A 20,189-nucleotide genomic window follows, 5' to 3' on the forward strand; every position below is an offset into this window, starting at 1 on the left:
TCAACCCTTTTAATCCAGCCCAGCAGGGATGTGTTTGTGTTTTTGACGGTGCTTGTGTGTGTATGTTTGAAGAACTTCGTGAGAAGTGCTGCCATGAAGTTGTTTATATTCTACTCTGAGGAGTGGCAGAAAGCTGTCCAAAACATTTTCAGCTTGATGTGATTTTTTTTAAATACAATATTGAACTTTTTCTCTTTTATCCGTGTCATGTTGATTTTGTTTGAAAGTATTGCCTAATATGTCTAATGTCCAATCAGATCTCTCTCTATCCCCGCCTCACCCATCCTATTCTCTCTTCTCTCCCCCTGCAGGACGAATGTCATAGGATGAACACTGCTGGTGGGGTGTGTCTGTCTGTGCTGTCCTCTCTCCTGGCTGTGGCTGGGGCCCTGGCTGCCGTGTCTGCCCTCGCTCTAGCTCCTCTCTCTGCCCTGGCTGAGGCTGCCTATGGGGTTGCCGATAGCGTCCCCAGCACCGGGGCAGAGGGGGCCCCCTCGCCTTTGTCCTCACCATGCTCCAGCCTTGTAGCTGGGGTGCTCTATGGCTCTTTCTCCCTAAGGGAGCTTTTTCCCTCCAGGGCACCGGGTTGTTCCTGGTCTCTGGAAAACCCGGATCCCACCAAGTACTCCCTCTATCTCCGCTTCACGCGCCACCCTGTCATTTGTAGGACACACTCCCCCATGCTCCTTTCCCTTGACCACCACCTAGCCAATCAAAGCTGTCCCCTGCACTTACAGACGGCCACAGCCAGAGATCAGGAAGTCATCGATCTTTGTGGCAGCCGCACCAGTTCAGACGGACCGTACTCCTTTCTGCAGTTCGATAAGAACTTTGTCCAACTGTGTCTAACGAGACATCCAGCTGCAGATGAGCCTCAGGTATCTAAGGAATTGCTGGAGCTGAGACTGGTAGAGGTGTTACTCATTAACAACGAAAACTCCAGTCAGTTTACCTGCGGTGTGCTCTGCCGATGGTTCGAGGAGTGTTTGCGCACTGATCACAATGGAGACCAGGAGGTTTCTGATGGGGATGGTTGTGGGATGACCCAGACAGGCTGTATTTGTCCAAATCACAACATTATGGCACCACCTGTTCCTCTGCTCCCAGAGACACCGCACACTTTCAGTAACGGGTCACTGGCTCCTGATGACTGTTGCGTCACCGAACTGCATTCCAATGATGCAATCGCCATAGCGCCCCGAGATGTCCGACAAGGTAGGATTCCTTTCACTGTAATTTATGAGGTGGTGTTTCAGTGCTGTTCTTGCTATTTTCAGTGCATCACACATGAGCACACATCCCTATGTGAAAATTACTTTGGCCTTGTAACGCAACGTGCAATAAAGCAAATCTCCAAGGCGCAAGATGACCCAACACACTCTGAGTTATTTATTTTATGTATCCACTCGGAGTAACAAATGGAAAAGAAAAGTTTGTTATTGTGCCTTTTTGTAGCACCTCGAGAAGCGGTGGAGGTGGCGAGAGGGGGGTCACATTGGCTGCTTGACAGATAATTTATTATTTGAATTTTGTCTTTTGCATGTTGGCCTTTAATTTAAAAAAACGAAGCAGTTCAAAGGAGGCCCTTTAAACCTTCCATCAAAAGATTTGTAATGCCTGACAGAAATTCAGCCTTTTGATCTATATTTTAGAGATTCCCCCATGTGGCCAAGAGGTGGGGCTCCCATGACTTCAGTTTACATGCTGAACGGTTTTGTGTGTGTGTGTGTGTATCCATCCACTGAGAATGTTAAGACTAGATCAGATTTGACACCAATGGACAATATGCAAACCGTCTTTTCTACATCAATGAATTAGACACAAAGAAGACAATCCTTTCACGCACAATACACATGGAAATTTGTTTGCGTGTGTGCAGCCGCATAATTCTGTTTTCTGCCTGCAAGCAACACAGATAAGTGCTTAATCCAAACAGAAATGGACAAGCACTTGTGCTAAGGCTTTCTAATCATTTCACTTCATCACTGCCACCAGAGTATTTAGTCTAATGTAATTAAATTAGAACAATATAGAGGTGCATGTGATATACAGAGATGGAGTTTGCTTTTCAGGTCACATAATTGCATAATAATTTTCCTTTCGGTGCCTCATAAGCATGTTTGCAGTCTGCATAGTAATAATTAGAACCAGGTTATTGTTAGGCTTGGCCTTCCTTTAACAACACACTAACACACACACTAAGAGCTCTAGGGAGATTTTTACCTTGCTAGTGGGAAGGTTATCGTCTTCCGGATTTTGTGAGCAGGGGAGCGTTTATCATTTTATAACCTCATAGAGGAAGAAAAGGGTATACTTAAGGGAGATTAAGGAAGTGAGTCATTTACCATTTTGTCTTGACCTGATGTACTATTGCTTGAGAAAGTGCCATGTAACTGTTTTGGCCAAAAGTCAAACTGATAATGCAATTCTGCTAATTAATTCTAAGGGTTGCAGTGATATCTAGCTTATGCCACTGTCCTGAAAGACCTCTTAGCTTTATTTTTGTGTCACTTCCATGAGACAGTTATTTGCTGACATATTGATTAGCAGTCACATGTATGGTTTGGAGAAGGTGGCGCTACCAAAACATCAGGAGGCAAAGCTGGAGATGCTAAGAATTTTAGTGGCAGTGACCATAAGAGAGAGCATTAGAAATGATTGTATCAGAAGAGCAGCTCAGGTTTTGAGTTAAAGTTAGAGAGATAAGGCTACCTTTAATCTCCAAGGATAGGAGATATGCACAGGAGGGTAGTGGATATATTGGGCAAAGAATGTTGAATATGGCGAGCCAGGCAGGCGGACAAGAGAAAGACCACAGAGAAGATTTATGGATGTATTAAAGGAGGGCATTAAGAGGGTTGGCGTGAGAGAGGAAAATGTTGGCAATAGGGTTTAGATGGGTGCACGCAATCTGCCGTGGGGACCCCTAAAGGGAGCAGAGAAGAAGAAAGAAAAAGATTAGTTAGCAACCAGCCACTGTCCACTCCTGCAGGATGTTCTCAACCCCTGGTCTTCTTTAGAAAACATTTTTTTCTCACCAGTTCCCTCTTGCAGTAATTATCCATAAATGTTAAAATTACTGTAAATCCAGGGCTGTGCTGTCAGAGTAACAGCCATAATCTTGCCTTTACTCTGCTCCTGTCCCCTTTCTGTCAACTGAAAGATAAACAATTTTGTCCCCGCTGAGTCAGAGACACTCAAAAACAAAGCTTAAATGCCAGCTTTCTCCTTCGTGCCGGTCCACTTTTTGCCTTAATGCATGGTTGCCAATTTTCAACTGTCAGCTGTGGTGAGAGTCAGAGACTCACTTTAAATTTAAGATGAAAACAAATAGTAAAAAATAGAACAAAGGAAATGAATTTCGACTTTAGTAAACAGGGCCTGAGCCTTAGAACGACATCTGTATAAAAGGAAAATGAAACTGAAATGAAAAAAGTAAAACTGCTACTCTGTAACAGCTCGTCTGTCTCAGTTGCAGAAAGACAGACTCATTGATAATAAAAATAATAATTAATGACCTAACCCCTCATCGAGATGCATCTATTTACCATATTGCTTCCATAGTTACGCAACAAATACGATTTCATTCCCAGCCAGAATTAGGCTACAATCAGTGGTGAGTATTAAAACAACTGTTAAAAGTTAAAGGTCAGTTGACTGAACTGAAACACATAAAAACTGTATTTTTTTTTAGTGATGGGCGAGTGTTGGTGCTAAAAAAAAAAAAGAAAGAAAGAGGTTTTGGCACAAGAGTTAGGAAATTAGAGGAAAAGCATATAAAAACAAGCACATCAAAGAAGAAGATGAAATAAGGCAGGGTTGCCAACTCGCAATGAGCAGCCATGATGGGAACTAAATATACTGCAGATCTTTCTTCATAAATTTTACATAAGCAATCCACTGGACATCTAATTAGCTGAACTCACAACTAAAACTTCTGAAGGTAACAATTCTATAGATCTTTTCCTTGAAATGGGCAAACAGATCTAGTTACACCGAGTTACACAATCAGTATCTTTAGATTTTAGATTTATAGATGAGATAAATACATAATCAACAGAACTTTCTGATTCGTCATGAATACAAGTTAAACTTATCAACTAATTTATCAACACAGTTTACATTGTTATGCCATTTGAATCTGAAATATACTTTTCTTCTTTTTTACAAGATGACCTTAACCAGTACAGTTGTCACGGTCGCAGTGGCAGACCGTGTGGAGAGTGTGAGGAGGACTCAGGTGCAGACACAGACACGAAACTGAGGTCGAACGAAAAGCGAGCCTTTATTGTGGCTGAAGACAAGGAGTGCAAACAAGGCAGAAGCGTAGTGACAAAACTAAACTATAACTAAACTGGGAAAGTGATACCAGGATAACCTATGAAGACACAGGAAACCATAACTATGAATACAAAAGACTGGCTGTGACAACATGGAGGGTGGGAACACAGGCGACGCAACACAGACTGTATAAAACACAGAGACTAAATACACATGAGGGATGATCAGGGGAAGTGGCCACACATGGGAGCACAGCTGACACACATGAACCTAACGACAGGACAGGAGAAGTGAAACTGAATACACTGACATTGAATACAGACTTTCAAAGTAAAACAGGAAACATGGAGATTAGACATGACATGAACTAAACATAACCACGCAGACATGACGCATGAACCAGGGAGACTCAGTACAGGGGGAGATGACATAAACAACTAAGGAACAAGGACTAAACAGCAATCTCAAAATAAACTAGATGAGCTAAACTAGGGCACAAATGAATACAAAAGATACATAAAACTCAAACACTAGGTCGCTCGACCCAGGACCATGACAACAGTAATCAAATTGTACTAAATATGACCTAGGGTACCTACGAGGGAACGCTGTTAATCAGTGCCAGAGGCATCAAATGATGAGTATTTACTTGTGAAAAAAGCCTGTTTGCTCTTCATCCATGGAGTTGGCAAAGAAAGAATTTATCTATGTAGTTTATTAGAGTAACACTTTGCTCAACCAGGTCTTTAATACCGCATATGTGTATTTTTCTATAGGCGTCTCAGTGGATGCTGGCAGGGAGAGATGGTACTTTGTAGACAAACAGTTCATAGTAAATTCAACAAACTTGTTTGCAGAATATGAAATTGAATCTCCTCTACTGACACTGACTCTTCGAGGAGCAAACGAAACAATAATAATCACTCAACTCTCAAATCTAACTTTCTCAAATTTGCTGTGAATGTCTCAAATGGCAGAGAGTATGGAAAGTAATGCAAACAGATTGCTTTTCCAGTTTAATAAACATGTAACCTTGGGCTTTTCCTCAACTGCTGTAAATAGTTTGCAGTTTTAGTTACTTTAAAAAGCTGGACTTGCACATGACCTGCAATGTACGTATTACTAAAACAACAAAAAAAAAAGCCATAATGCAACACGTTTATGCTTTAAAAGGTTTTTCTCTATATTTTTGTAACTCTTGTGCTTATGATGTGATTCTTAGAGCTAACTGTTATACCACGACCACGAGCAAGTGAAGGCACATTTCAGTTCCTGAGATGTTTTGCGGCTGAATGTCAGGTCTGCCTGATAAAACTCAGATCCCCGGCTTTTCCGATCCATCAGCAGCTGTCTCCGCCCACACCTGATTTCTTCCACATAACCATTTTGTATTAAGCGGAAAAGAAAAAGGGAAAAAGAAAAAGGAAATACAAAGTGCTATCATACATGTGCACACATTAGCATGTGGCTAATATTTACAGTTGAAAGTTTGTGACGATGCTTATTTCCACGTGCTATTTATCTCATGGTCTTTACATGTTATGCTTTTTCCCCTTCTTTCTTTTCTAAAACCGAAAATATTACAGCTAACTCTCCTTTGCACACTAATCAAATGCACTTACTAAAATGGACAGAGATCTCAGCATTACATAAAAATATTAATTTCACATTGTCATGTTCTTATTTCTATTGCGGTATAAAGTGAGCTTGAAGGCTTTGCTCCTGCAAATACACAGGATCCTTTAGATTTCTATTTGGAATGAAGGGCAGCCTTGCTTGAGTGAATTATTTGGCCTTTTTAAAGATGAAGAGAGAAAAACCATTTCTTAATCTAGCCAATTCTTAATGGTGAACTACACTTATATATCTACACAGCAATGACAGAATACATTAAATCTTCAAAGGAACTCTCAAATAAGATACCCCGATTGCATGTCTTTAGTGCACGTGGGTTCAATTAGTGCATTGCTGCTATTAAATTGCTGATGAAAATAGAGACCATCCATTATGTCCACCCTATTCTAAGATCCTGTGTAATATATATGATAGCTTGTAGTTTTACTCATTCATGTCATGCCTGTGATTTGTCAATTATGTATTCATAAAGTCTGCATGTGGGCCAACAACAGCACTGTGATAGATGACAGATGGCTTCTCCTGGTGTATGAAATGTAAGGATTAAGTTGATGACATGGAGTTCCTTGTCATGTCAGCTCGTGGCTTCCACCACATTCGCCCGTAGCTTCTACCTCACCTAATCGGAAAATGGCAATAAACAGCAGATTTATCTTACCGTGGTATACTATATTTCTTAATATCATGAGCTGTTCTGGATCCCGAGGACATAAGAACGTCTCATTTATGTGAGAGACAGCTGAACGGAGAGTATGAAGCTAGCATCATTGTTTTCAATCATTCATCAATCATTTGTGAGAGAATTACACCATCCTGTATGTGTTGGCTCATTCATCACGCTACAATATCTACCGTAGTTGCCCTTTGATTTAATTAGTAGGCATGCACATATTGGATTGGGGCTCTAAGTGGAAGCTTCCTTCTCAAGTTTGCAGCAAAGGCTGTAATTTGGTGCTTGTTTTTCTTTTGCTGTTCATCGTATTATTTTGCACTAGTTGGTATTAGGAATGAAAAGACTGCTGTTGTAAGCACAGAGAAGTGTCAGTTTAAATAATGTACTCTTCAGGAAATACTATAGGATGCAGCCTCAAGCTAACCTTAAAAAAATCCAGCCTCTGTTCTCCATGCCAAGACGACGGGAGTCCATTCTTTTAAAGAAAAAAAAGAAAAGAAAAACAAGTCCTCCATAAACTGCACTGGTTGCATTTTACTTAAATGCAACGTGGTTTATATGTATTGCTATTCTTTAAATAATAAATAGAAAAAGTTAATAGAGTAATTTTACTGTAATTTTTCCTTTATTTATAAAAAAAAAGCTCAACCTTTACAGTAAATACCAGCACTTTGTTGTTATTAATTACTATTGTCAAAAGAATTTTTATTGGGGCCGACTGTTAGACGTACAGTCTTGTGTTCTTTTTCTTTCTTTCTTTCTTCCTTCCTTTTATTTTGGCACTGGAGTGGAACTAAAGTTCAACCCATAAATATAGGAATGAAGCAGCTGAAGAAGTGTCCACTGCCTCCAGTGCAAGTGCAATCTGGCTCTGTGCTGTAACGACACATTCGGGTCACGTTTGTAATGTCCACCAGCAGTGTTTACAGATGCAGGAGAGCAAGGACAGCTGGACTTGTCTTTGACTTGTATTTCTCTTACTTTAATCTGAGTGACTTTGATCAGCTACAGTGGTACACAATGATTCATTCCTTTAACAGTCGAGTACCACAGAGACCTGTGCACATAATAAAATATGCTCAAGTTTCATAAATTGTCGGAAAAAACATCTATTTCAGGATGACAGTTTTTGTAATACACAATGCTGTTCAAACGTCTTAAGTCACACAATTTTTATTAGAAAAATAACAAAATTTGTGCAGTGATTTATTGAAATGTGCAAATGGAAATGGAAAAACTGAGTTTGTACAATTCTACGGAGCTTGAAAGTCAGTATTTTGTATTACAACCTTTCTGGTAATTTTTCTTTGTAAATGGAGGCATTCAAAGCTTTTCTTTGAAGAAGCTTGACCCGCCTTTTGTACCTTTTTTGATCAACATGACCCCACACTGCTTCAATAATGTGAGTTTTTCTTGTGGAATTTGGCATTTGAATAGTTTCTTGACAGCCAAACTTCCACCGAGATCATTTCTGTGCCGGCTTCCATGAATAAAATGAATAAAGAAGTGATGGATGGCTTAAGACTTTCATACATGACTACAGTATTTTACTATGCTTAGTTACAGATACTTCATGGCAAGTCTGCATGCTTAAATATTGACATCTGAATTCCTGTGAGTAAGGTGTCGTTAATTTCCCTATACGCTTCATTATCCAGCTGTCAAAAGGTCACTTTGCTGGACATCTGCCTTAATCCCTGCACATTCCCACATCCATACTGCACACACTCACACACACTCACACACACAGCTACAGCATTTCACTTCCAAGGGAATTCATGTTAGCACAGATTCAGGTTGCGGATTATGTCATATGCATGTGGTAGGGGTGTAGAAAGAGGAGGTGGAAACACAGAAAGGAGGAAATTAGAGAGGAAACTGGGATTTGACGAGAGCTCTGGGGACCAGATCAACCTTGCATTGAGCAGAAGCCAGTGGTCCGTCACTTAAAAATACACACTTACACACGCACACCTAGACACAGACACACACACAAGCAGTCAGTTCATCCCTTCCTCACGGAATACTATCGCTTCTTGGTAATTAGAGCGGAGAGAAGTGTGTGCTTTTTCTTGTGTATCTCGAGCAACATGGGTAATATGTGTTTATTCTCACAGTGTGCTGGTACACTGTATTTACATACAGGTGTTTGCATAACCCGAGCACATACAAACACAATGAAAAATGCAGGCTGCAAACACACGCCACGGCTTATGACAAAGAGTAATTGCATGCCATACAATACAGTAGCTGTGCAGATATTTTTTCCCTAAAAGAATGGAGCACAGCCACATGTGTGTGTGTGTGTGTGTGTGTGTGTGTGTGTGTGTGTGTGTGTGTGTGTGTGTGTGTGTGAGAAAGACTGTGGCAGGAGAATTAGTATTCTGTGCACATGGTCTATGACTCTCTTACTGAACGGGCTCAGCACTGAGCCCCTTTATGCTTCAGCAAAGGCCCAAACACTCACATAAGCACACACACACACACACACACACACACACACACACACACACACACAAACACATTGATAGACATACACACCTTGTCATTTAAATCCTTTCCCATTTTCTCAACAGATTGCTTTGGATCAGTATGGATTGGAACATAGTACACAAGCCAACTTCCTGCTGATGCCATTAAATATGCCACAAATCAAAATTATATTGTATATTGTGTATTTTCCAATAAATATGACCTCTTTGTCCTCTTTTTCTTACATTCTTTTTTTTTGTTTTTTTTGCAGATGGCACAATACATTTGCATAGTATGCATGCTTGCTTGACTCCTACATGTTGTACTCTGCCACTATGTCTTATTTTGCCTCCCACCACTGCCATCTGCACATATAGATTCAAGATGTTTATTCTCAGTTTTTGACACAGATTTTTTTTTATTTTTTTAAGCGGGTTGTATTCTGTTAGAATTCAATAATGTGAGCTGTGTTGATGTGTGATATTGACGGAGTTAACTCCAATACACAAACAGCTTATGAAAGGCAATTTTAGACTGTTTAGATTGAGTTCTGTAACTCTTCTCCAATTAGAGTCTTCAGATATCTCGCTGCGTTCCAATTGCATCCATTGTTGTTTCCGGTGCACTGGTTAGCCTTTTGAGTTGAAAAAGAAAGTGTACGATGTTTAAACTCAATTTTGTGTTTTCAACAAAGACAGAATTTGATCCATAAATGATCCATAAACAGGTAGACACAATGAACACCAAAGGATTAAAAAAGTATTGTAAAAAGCATATACTCTCATTCCCTCATGCATGCATTGACCAATTTCCTTCACCTCTAAATAGATATATTCGTTTACTGAATTTTAAATGATCTAGTAAACTTCCTGTTTATTTGTTTGCTTCTTTTTCTTTTTTCTTTTTTTTACCCCTGTGATGATGAGGGCAAATCTGCATGGTATACCAAAGGCTTAAGTGGGTTTTGACCTTTCATCTCATTTCTCTCACCAATCAGTCATAGCACATGGCTGCCCCTTCTTAGGCCTGGTTCTGCTGCAGGTTTCTTCCTATTAAACGGGAGTTTTTCCTTCCCACTGTAGCTAAGTGCTTGCTCAAAAGAGGTTGTTGTAGTTTTCTCTCTATTATTTTGGTGTCTTTACCTTAGAAAATAAAGCACCTTAAGGTGACTGTTTTGATTTAACGCTTTATAAATTACATTTAATTCAATTCAACTGAGCTCAATTGAATTAAACTGAAAAACCTTATTAATCAGAGAATATTTATGGAGGGAATTGGGATCATGTTCTCCAGGAACATACTATACCAATACTAGCTTACTGAGAACAACATAAAAAGACTGAAGGCACATATAACATTAAAATGCATACATATACACACACACAGACACACACAAGAGAATATAGGGAGAATATAGTACAGCAGAGTTTCAGTATCCTGGCCCCGTGTTGAAAATGCCTTTCAGATCCCAAGGGTGTAACTGGTCGAGGGAATAAGATGGGGGGCAAAGGTTGGTGCTGAATTAGGTCTATCACTCTGTCTGCACCTAATGAAAGTTGTATGATGTTAGGAGGCGAGCGAAGTCAGAGTAAAATTGTGAGCGGGATATTTTAGGCCAGCGGAAGTTTTGAGCGACATGCGAGGAGATGAAGTGAAGCGAGGGAGATGTGGTTAAGGCACCAGTGGGCCAAATTAGATCACCTCTAGAGAGCCCCCATCCCATGCATACCCATCATTTGAGACTGCACTGTGCAGCATGTGTGTGTATGCCTGCGTGTGTGCATGAGTAGAGAGTGAGAACAAGAGCAAGTGTGAGTTAGTGCGAGCGCCTAGGATATTTGTGTGTGAACGAGTGGATGACGAAAAACCTCAGAGCTACAGCGTCTCTCAGAAGGCTCTCACAGCTTTAGAGTGGCCATAGAGCGATTCGTTGATAATGGAATACAATGATGTATTACAGCGCAGACACACACATAGATGCACACTCACATAGTCTGTATCACTCTCTGGCCCACTGACTCCCAAAGTCAAGCTCCGATGACTTCATGTGATCGATTAACTGCAGAAAATAGACAGGCATTCCACAGAGCACCTGTGCCCACAGTCACATGATACAATCCCCACAGGCGGCTAGCGTGCATGTGGATGCGTGTGCAATTGTTTGTTGGACTTCCAGTTGCGTGATGATATTAAAAAAAAAAAGCAATCCAATGTCAAACTCCAACCATGCAAATCTCTGTGACAGGGTTGACATTTTGCGTGAAGCATCAGCCTCTGCCGTTTTATAAAGAGTAAAAAAAAACAAGAAAAAAATATGTTGGTGTGGCACCGCTTTCTGATTTTCAAGCACACACCCCTGCGTTGTTTTGGCAACAGTGACATTTCATGTGAGCGAAACGCTGATATGCAGTTTGAAGCAAAGCATTTGATTTTAAGCAACAAAATTCTTTTGTCTTTGCTTTGACAAGAAGATAACAAAAGCCTTTGCCTACATACAGTGGCAATTTGATCCATCACAATTAGCTTTATAGCTGTGCAGTGGAGCACGTGATGCTAATGTGGCTATGGGTACTATTCCACTCCCAGCAGCCCAACTGTAGGTGACATTTATGTGACATGTTTTTCACTGACTTTTAGTGTTCTTCTCCTCTGACTTTCCTTCTAACATCAGTGGAACGCCATGAATTATGTTAGGACATTTGTATTCCCTCAGTTCATGTGCTCCATCTGTTATGGCTGGATGTTGCTGCCTGCTTAAAGTGTTCCAATATATTGTTTTAAATTGGAAAAGAGGAGCAGACGATACAGTTTATATCAGTTTGATTTGACGCAACACTTTTCTCCCGTAACCTCTCCAGCTTGTGGACCCTATCCCACCACTCCCTGTCCCATCCCCAGTCCTGCTCGCTACACACTACTCATCAAACCATAAATAATAAGTGATGTCAAACATAATATTAAAAAGCATGAAACACAGAAAGTGCTGAGCATCCACTATGTCACTTTAGTGCTTTAAGATGTTAGTTTGGATCAACCCAGCTCTTGAGAACAAAAAGCAGAGCAGCTCCCGTATTACTCCCAGACTCAACTATTGGAATTACTATTCATCACATATATGGGGCCTCATAGTATCATATTATCCTAACAGAGAAATTCACTCTTGAAGGACAAGTTTACCAGTGATTCTCCCATTTTACTTTAGTTTTTTCCCCATATTTTTTAACAATACATTGAATTTTACCATCCATGGACCCCACTAACAGTGTGAGTATGTGAAATCAGTTATAAATGTTTGGACTTTTGAGACAGTCACCCTAAGATAAAGATTAAAACTTTCTTTCTTTTTTTAAATTGAAACTCTTTATTGCTCAGTCGCACAATAGCAAAATTATGATATCAACCTTGTGACTTGAAAAATTTTAATTCCATTTTTTTTTTTGCTTTCTATATTCTGATTCTAATTCTATATAAAAGTAAGGTTGCCAAGTGTCATTTTGTACTTAAACTGCAGTAACTTTGTCACTATTTGTGGAGGAGTTTCTAAAGTTCTGTTTTAAATCTATGATTCTAGGGTTCTGATTGAGCTCTGATTGTAAGCCGTTTATGTCAATTTCTAGAGTTAGCAAAGTTTAATGTTAGTATTCTGTATATGTAGATGGCACCAGATAACCATCATATTATCGCAAACAGATTGCATTTAATTGCCAACTTGTCCACACTGCTTCGCAAGCTCCATCCTAACGCTGTTTCATCACCATTTTGAGGCAACTAAGTTCCTTTGGAGACAGCAGCAGACTGCAAATGTTTCAGACCTGTCCTCATCTTTGAAGCAACCATTTCTAGGCCTATGTTTTCACTCCTTGTGCATAAATATATATTGCGTGTCATTCGCTTTTTTCCCATTCTTTTCTGCAGTTTGTGTCTTTGTTTTTGTGTTATTCAGCACGTCTCTATGCTCATCTACCCTGTCTTCTTTTTCTCCTCTTCCTCCAACCAGTTGCAGCAGATGGCTGCTCCACCCTAAGCCTGGCGATTCTGTTACAAGCAAGTTGTCTCTCACTGCTATTGCAGTGAGCGAGCTTATACGGGATCTAATCGTTGAGTTTTCTTTCTCTAAAATTGTGGGGTCTTGCTGTACAACACAAGACGAGATGGCTGTTGTTGTGGCGTGATAGCCACTGATGTGGCTTTGTGTCGACATGGATAATTGCTTCTCTAATTCTTCAAAATAAAGAACAGAAACTGTTCAGCAAATGTGACTTTGCTGTTGATTGAAAGCAACCTTTTTGCTTGTACCTTTTCTTGACAAGTATACTGTGCCACTCCAACAACTCACCCAAAAAAAATCCCCAACACACAATAGCCCTGGTGAGTAGCATGTGATTTTATAAAGTCATTGTTCCAAGTGTATCTTGTCCACTCATAGTTCAGCCATGCGTGGGAAGTGCAATTCTTTGACCCATGTGGTAAACAACTGGCCACCTGAGCCCACAGCAGTTACTTTGCATGTGTATCTGCTTTTGTATCAGCATTCACAGCATAAAGGGCATTTGCTCTCGTGACCGTATATGCGCGCGTGGTGGAGTGTCAGGAGATAATCTTACTTGCTGGGACATCTGGAAGATTTATGGTGGCAGTATAATTACTTCTTGGTACAGTAAGTGATTTAACACATGTGGAACCTGCCACCTGTCAGGTGGAATGAGGCTGGAAACGTCTTTGCAGTTGATAACCAGTGGTGATCTAATGCTCTTCTGAAGGTGCTATGGATACTAACATCCATTTCAAGAAGTGAGCTGGTATTGTCACCAGGAGAGACATAGTAAGACAGACAGAGGAGGGTTACTGATACCAAGCATCAAGGCACATGACATATTGCCTGGCATTATGTAAATCTGTTTTTTACTTCCCAGTATCAAGGAAAGACACATTCCCATGCTGCTGCTGCTGCCGGGGTGCATTTAAGTTCAAAGACCGAAGTAAGTGTATGTCGTCTTGAACTGTTTCTATTCTTGATGCATGATGGAGAACTTACCCTGGTACACAACCCTGAAAGAAGGTGGGGTTTTATAGCTGTGTGTGTTACCTCTCTCTGGCATTTGCAATCCATCTGCCCCACATTCAGGGTGTGTCCACTGCAAAATCATATAAAAAAATATTAAAAGAAAAATGGAGAAAAGGTTTCCCCAGTGTTTGTCTTATCTTTAGTGGAATTCATACTTTCTTATTAGAACCTATATCTGTGGAATTAAAGTGGAATTTTGCAGGTGTGTGAGGGGGAAAGGACCTGGTAATACGGCGTTGTGATGCTGAGATTTGTTGTTCAGGTCAATTTCATCCCACAGCTTATTAGCATGGCCGAGGACTTCATGCTCTATCATTTTGCCACAAGTGACTTCCTTGATATTTTTGTGAAGTTTGGCCGGTGACACTAAAGATCATCAGTGGCTTAATCTTAAATTGACATTGGCACGCTACTGGCTGTCCTGAAGGCTAAATTACCATGTTGCTGAACAGCAACATGGTAATTTTCACCAAAATGTTGCAAACTGAAAGCATGTTCTCATTCCTGTGGCATAAAGTAGTGCCACTTTTGTAAATGCCGCTGTCGCATTTCTTTACAAGGTGTCTGTTAGTGGCTGTGTGTGACGCACCAGGTTATGACTGTCTCTTGTTAGTGTGAATGTGTGTATTTTAACCCACGCCGCAATCCTTTCCTAAGCCTAACCAAGAAGTTTCAAATGCCAGTGAGTGAAAGCAAAACGAGGCGAAGTGGGTAACACTTTGCACAAATGTTGGCGTTACTTATACCTGCTGCTTAGTGATGGGAGGTCCGGCTCTTCTATATGTTTTTTGCGCTGCAGCGCAAAAAAATAACTCTTCAAATGAACATAAAAAAATCATGGAAAGAATTTCCACGTGATTACATTGCTTTATTTTAGCATTATGCAATTCTGTTACTCCAACTTAATGCACTCAAGTTGGACCAACTTAATTAAAGATTGATGAATCAACGTATTTACTGCATTTTGATCCAATATATTTTAATAGTGTTGATCCAACTTAAAGAGTTTTGTTCCAACTCAATTCAGTAGGTTTTCTCCAACTAATTTACTAAATTTGGTCCCAGCTTAAGTTAATTGAGTTAAACCAACTCATACAAATTAAGTTATTCCAACACAAGTCTTTAATGCTAATAGAAAGCAATTTAATCACGTGGAAATTCTTTCCATGATTATTTTAAGTTAATTCAAAGAGTAATTTTTTGGAGCATTTAACAAAGTCTAGAGTCTGGTTAACATACATTTCACTATTACATCTAAAAGATAAATAAAAATTTGTCATACACATCTTTTTGTTTTCTCCAGTTTATTGAATTTATAGCAAATTTCACATAACGTATAAAGAATACATGAAATGCAAGTGCAAGTTACATAACAGAAAAAAAGTAGTGGACAAAGCAGAAAGTTAACCTGTTAAAACAATTTTTTAACAACAATGAATGGCTGAATCAGGTGATTTTCTGATGACCAATACAGCTACTTTGAAGGTCAACAGATGCACTTTCAAAAAAGAAAGAGCACCAATTTTGTGTTTTCTCAAAATCAATAAAAAAATGCATGGTATCATCTATCTCCAATTATTTTAGGTTCATGGTCCAGATACATGGTGTAGCTCTTGTAATGGGAACATTTCTCAATGAGAAAATAGTGTTTTGAGAACCTGTACTTTGTGTGATGTTGGATAGTTCGTGTGCATCTAATTCCATAAGAATCTTCTGCAGGACCTCAAAGGTGTACCTGAGTTCCAGAGGGTAGCTCAGGTTTAGTGAATAGACCAGACCAAGCAACATTGTCACTGCAAAAACTACATTGCCCAACTCACCCATCACTTCCACCCCCTCTAGAACAACCATAACATCCTGAGGGTCATCGCCAGGCTCCGCACCCTCTGACCGAATGACACAGATTCCAAAGACTGTCTCTGCTATGGCAGTGGCGATGCTTTTTATCAACGTCCTGTGACAATAAAACAAAAAAAAGATAAGGATTTCTCACTAATGTCCATTGCAAACAGTTTTAAAAGTACATATCTGTTTTACATTAATGTAAAATACCTAAAAGCTTTATTCATTCAAGCTTTATAATAATGTAAATGTAATCAAAAATGACGGCCCGATATTTTTCCTGACTCAAGAGAAGTTCATTCAATACCTCAACAATGTCCTGTCTTTCAAAATCTTGAGTTGTGATAGGGGTGACTGTGGCACAGGAGGTAGAGCAAGTTGTCTACTGGTTTAATCCCTGGCTTCTCTAATCTGATACTAAAACTATCAATGGGTAACATACTGAACCCCAAGTTGCTCCTGATACATCCATTGAAGTGTAAATGTTACATAAAAATCTTGTATGAATGTGTGTATGAATGAGGTTATTATAATGATATTATAATAAGGTTAGTATAAAACACTCAAGAATGGTGCGTGTAGTATCCAGTGAGAAACATAAAGCTCTTACTTTTCCTATTTTAAAAGGTATTTTTTACAGCCACCGGTAATTTACAGGAAAACCCCATCCCCTGAAACTTTTTCTATGTAGTTCAAGCTTATCTTTGATCATCTCCTTAGGTAAGGCAAGTTAACATACCAGGTAATCCTTCACCAGCTTCTCAGGATCTTCATTCAGGTACACGCAAAGACCTTTGGCGATGTATTCTCTTCTGATTTCAACAGCATCAGTCTTTATACACAGAGGGGGGAAAAAACAAATATATACGGAAATCCATCTCAACGACCTAGCAGTGGGATTAAAGAACTTTTAGTTGAATTACCAGGAATTTGTGAGAAAACAGAGGCTATTGTTTTACAGTCTTAATCTTTTCAAATAGTATTTATGCATTTTAGACAAGTCTGTCATTTCAATATTGTTTTTTACTTTGTGTATTCATTTAATCATGCCATACCCCCAATTCAAGAAAGTTTAGATGATGTGTACATAAAATCAGAATGCAATGTTTTCTTGGTCTCAAAACTATATGTCACTTACAAATGAATATATTCAATTTTTTCCATGGGAATGTGATAATTTTTAAGAAAAATATTAGCTCACATTGAATTTGATGAACTGGCCTGCCAGCTTTCCAGACCTTTCACCACCTGATAAGATTAAACATTTATTATCTTTACAGGAGGGAACTGCAAGTCTCCAAGTTTATTAAGTGGAAAAATATTTAATTTCAAAAAAATTAAAAAACAGGAAAACACATCTGTTCATGTTTTGTCTTTCCTCCTCAGTGTACTAAAAGCACATAAATTGTTAAATAAACCACTATCCATCAGTTGCAACTTACAAACTTACAAATTTCAACAACCCACATGTAAAATGTAAATTTATCACAACAGTCTCTGTGGTAGAGCCAAACTAGCTTATGTGCAGAGGTTAGGTTATAAACAATATCTATATTTGGAGTAGCTAAGTCTTTCATATTAGGCTATCATGCTAGCATGACATTGTGCTATATTCTTGCACTAACGTGTTAGCTAGCTAGAATGGCATAAACAAACAGATATTTTTTAAAAAAAAACAAAAAAACATATGTGAATAAATAGAACTGAAAAGAATCGACAAACTAATGATACCTTTGTGCAAAAAGTATTTTCATCAAGATGGATGAAGATAGATTCACTCTTACCTTTCCAAGATGACCGCGAAGCAAACCATGTGCTTTCCTGCCTCTTTTTGTTTAGAATCTCACGTGATCTTGTGATATCACGAGTCTTTAAGGCAGCTAACCACTCTTGTTAGATTTTATCATGTCATATCAACAAGAATAAATTTAAGAGGTGCTAATTTGGTAAATTTCATGTAGATCTTATATGATTTTATTACGTTCACCTTAGAAACATAAATTCATTGTGTTCAAATTACATGTTAGAGTCTTGTAAATGCAATAAACACCAAATTTCACTTTTTTGAGTGTGGGAGACAATTTTTTTATTCATGTTTTTATAAAATAAATATTTTTATTCATTTACTACTACTAAGGTGAACATACATGGGGTTTAAGGCCTGGACAAAAGTTTGAAAGGAAAAATGGCTGAAAATAAAAATGAGTGTGATTTCAGCCAGCACCTCATTTTAGCTTTGCAGTCTCCAGCAGGGCTGAGCAGGAGCAGCTGAAGATTCAGCTCTCCCTGTCGTTGTTTACTACAATAAATCGGCTCACTCACAAATGACACATCACTATTGCTGTCCCTATAAAACTATGATGTCATCTTTTTTAAAAAAAGTTGCAGGATCTCCTGGTCGTCAACCAGGAGATTGTTGACGACAAGGTCAGTTGCATCTACTAAATTCTACAAAAGGTTGGACTTATTCTGTATTTTCACGTCCTTTGAGCCGTCAGATTTTTTAATAAATTCTAAAATAAATGTAATTACTTGCCTCATGCAAGCATTGCATTTCTTTAAGATTTATATGAGGGAACTCATTGCAGATTCTTATGTATGAAACTATGATTTACTTATCATGAAAGGACCAGATCATTCTGGAACACCTGCCCGCATTACATCTTTATTCTTAATATACCCTTTATGATGTGTGCACATGGACACTCTTCCCCCCTCCAATGTCTCCTCTGGTGAACTTATCTGTGTTCATTTGGCTTGACAAGAGGGGAATCTGTTTGCCAGACACATGATAGCCTCCCATGGACAAAGCTATCTATCTTAATACAGCGAGTGAAACTTCACTCTCTCTCAGACACTCAGACACACAGACACACGTAGTTCTTCCTGAAAGCCTAGTGTGTGTTTCAAACACTGTAGATGTGAATTTCAAAATCATTCCCAATCACTAAGCATAACCTTTGTTTGTCTCCTGTGACTGAGCTATACAATCCCTGGAATTTTAAATCTTCCGTTTTTCGTATACATAGCTATTCATTTTCAGAGGCTATCTGTTAAAATAGCTGTAATTCCTAAAAAAGTTAAAGCAATACTTTTATTAAACCCTTTGAATTAAAGCTGAAAGTCTGCATTTAAATCAAGTCTTGATTGTTTGATCCACTCTGGTGGTGGACAGAGTGGTAACTGTGAGGGAGACTGGCCCTGAATACTGGATCAGAAATACACAAACACACATTGGAATGCTCACAAAGATGAATGTGCACTTAAAAAAAGAAAAGCATACACACAGCACAACACAAACTCCCATCAGCTTGCAGCAGAGAGGGAGATATAACAGTTCCTGCAATGGGAATCTGGCAACGCTGCTCAAGATGAACACAATAGCTTGGCATGAAGGTGATCACGCGTGTGCTTGTGAGTGTGCGAAGGAAGCAAGAAAGGGCGCTGTGGGCAAGCGAGTCGATATCTGACAGCAGCCACCTCCTGTAGCTGGAGTAAAATTCCCCCCAAAACATCAAAACAGCGAGCTGCGAATGGTGACCACCGAGTGACAGCCACTCCTGCCCTTGCGAAGTCAAAGTCAGACTTCAAAAACAAGCATGACTGGTGCCTCTCTTGCTCTCCCGCTGCCTCGTGCGCTCTTTTTGTCAGTGCACATCATCGTCACCAGCCGGTGTGTGGCAATTAAATATATCCCTGGGCAATGACGCCCTATTTAGAAATCATTACAAGACAAGGAAATTGTGCCCCTCGTGTTTAGCAAAAACACACGAGAAAGTGTATGTGCCCGTCTGCCTGTGTGTGTGTGTGTGTGTGTGTGTGTGCTGGTCGGTTTCCTGTGCATCCCTTACTTTCGCTATCCGTCATTCTGTTCCGCTCATCCATGGCTCTTTGCTTCCAAGATAACTCTCCCCCTCAGACAGTTTCCAGGAGAGCAGTAAATCCTCTCCTTCCTCCTTTTACCCTGGCCTCCTTCCCTATATGTCAGTTATAGATGTTATCATCTGCATGTAATAGAAACAGAGCAGTGGGGAGACACTATGGTCAACTACACAAGTGCACATGCTGGAAAACTGAATGTCAGGGCATTTTAGGTAGTGGTCAGTAGTACTTTAATTTTTCTTTTTTTACTTCCTTCTTTCTTTTTTTTTTACCAGTATTCTTGACAGGAAATAATATTTCTGCTTTTGGGAGGTTTTTTGTGTGTTTTTACAGAGCAGC

At 39.4% G+C, this 20,189-nt stretch overlaps 1 protein-coding gene across 25 annotated transcripts in view; it reads left to right on the top strand.

Moving 5' to 3' along the window:
- Positions 1-20,189, top strand: part of adgrb2 (adhesion G protein-coupled receptor B2) — a 265,546-nt gene that overhangs the window by 73,739 nt on the left and 171,618 nt on the right. For all 25 annotated transcript variants that reach the window (XM_085147628.1, XM_085147623.1, XM_085147627.1 and 22 more), the window contains exon 2: positions 312-1,215. In XM_085147628.1, the coding sequence (XP_085003754.1) occupies positions 327-1,215 (889 nt within the window). In that variant the 5' untranslated portion in view covers positions 312-326. The remainder of the gene's footprint in view (positions 1-311; positions 1,216-20,189) is intronic.

Source organism: Neolamprologus multifasciatus, chromosome 22 (genome assembly GCF_963576455.1).
Source record: "Neolamprologus multifasciatus chromosome 22, fNeoMul1.2, whole genome shotgun sequence".
NCBI classification, from domain to species: Eukaryota; Metazoa; Chordata; class Actinopteri; order Cichliformes; family Cichlidae; genus Neolamprologus; species Neolamprologus multifasciatus.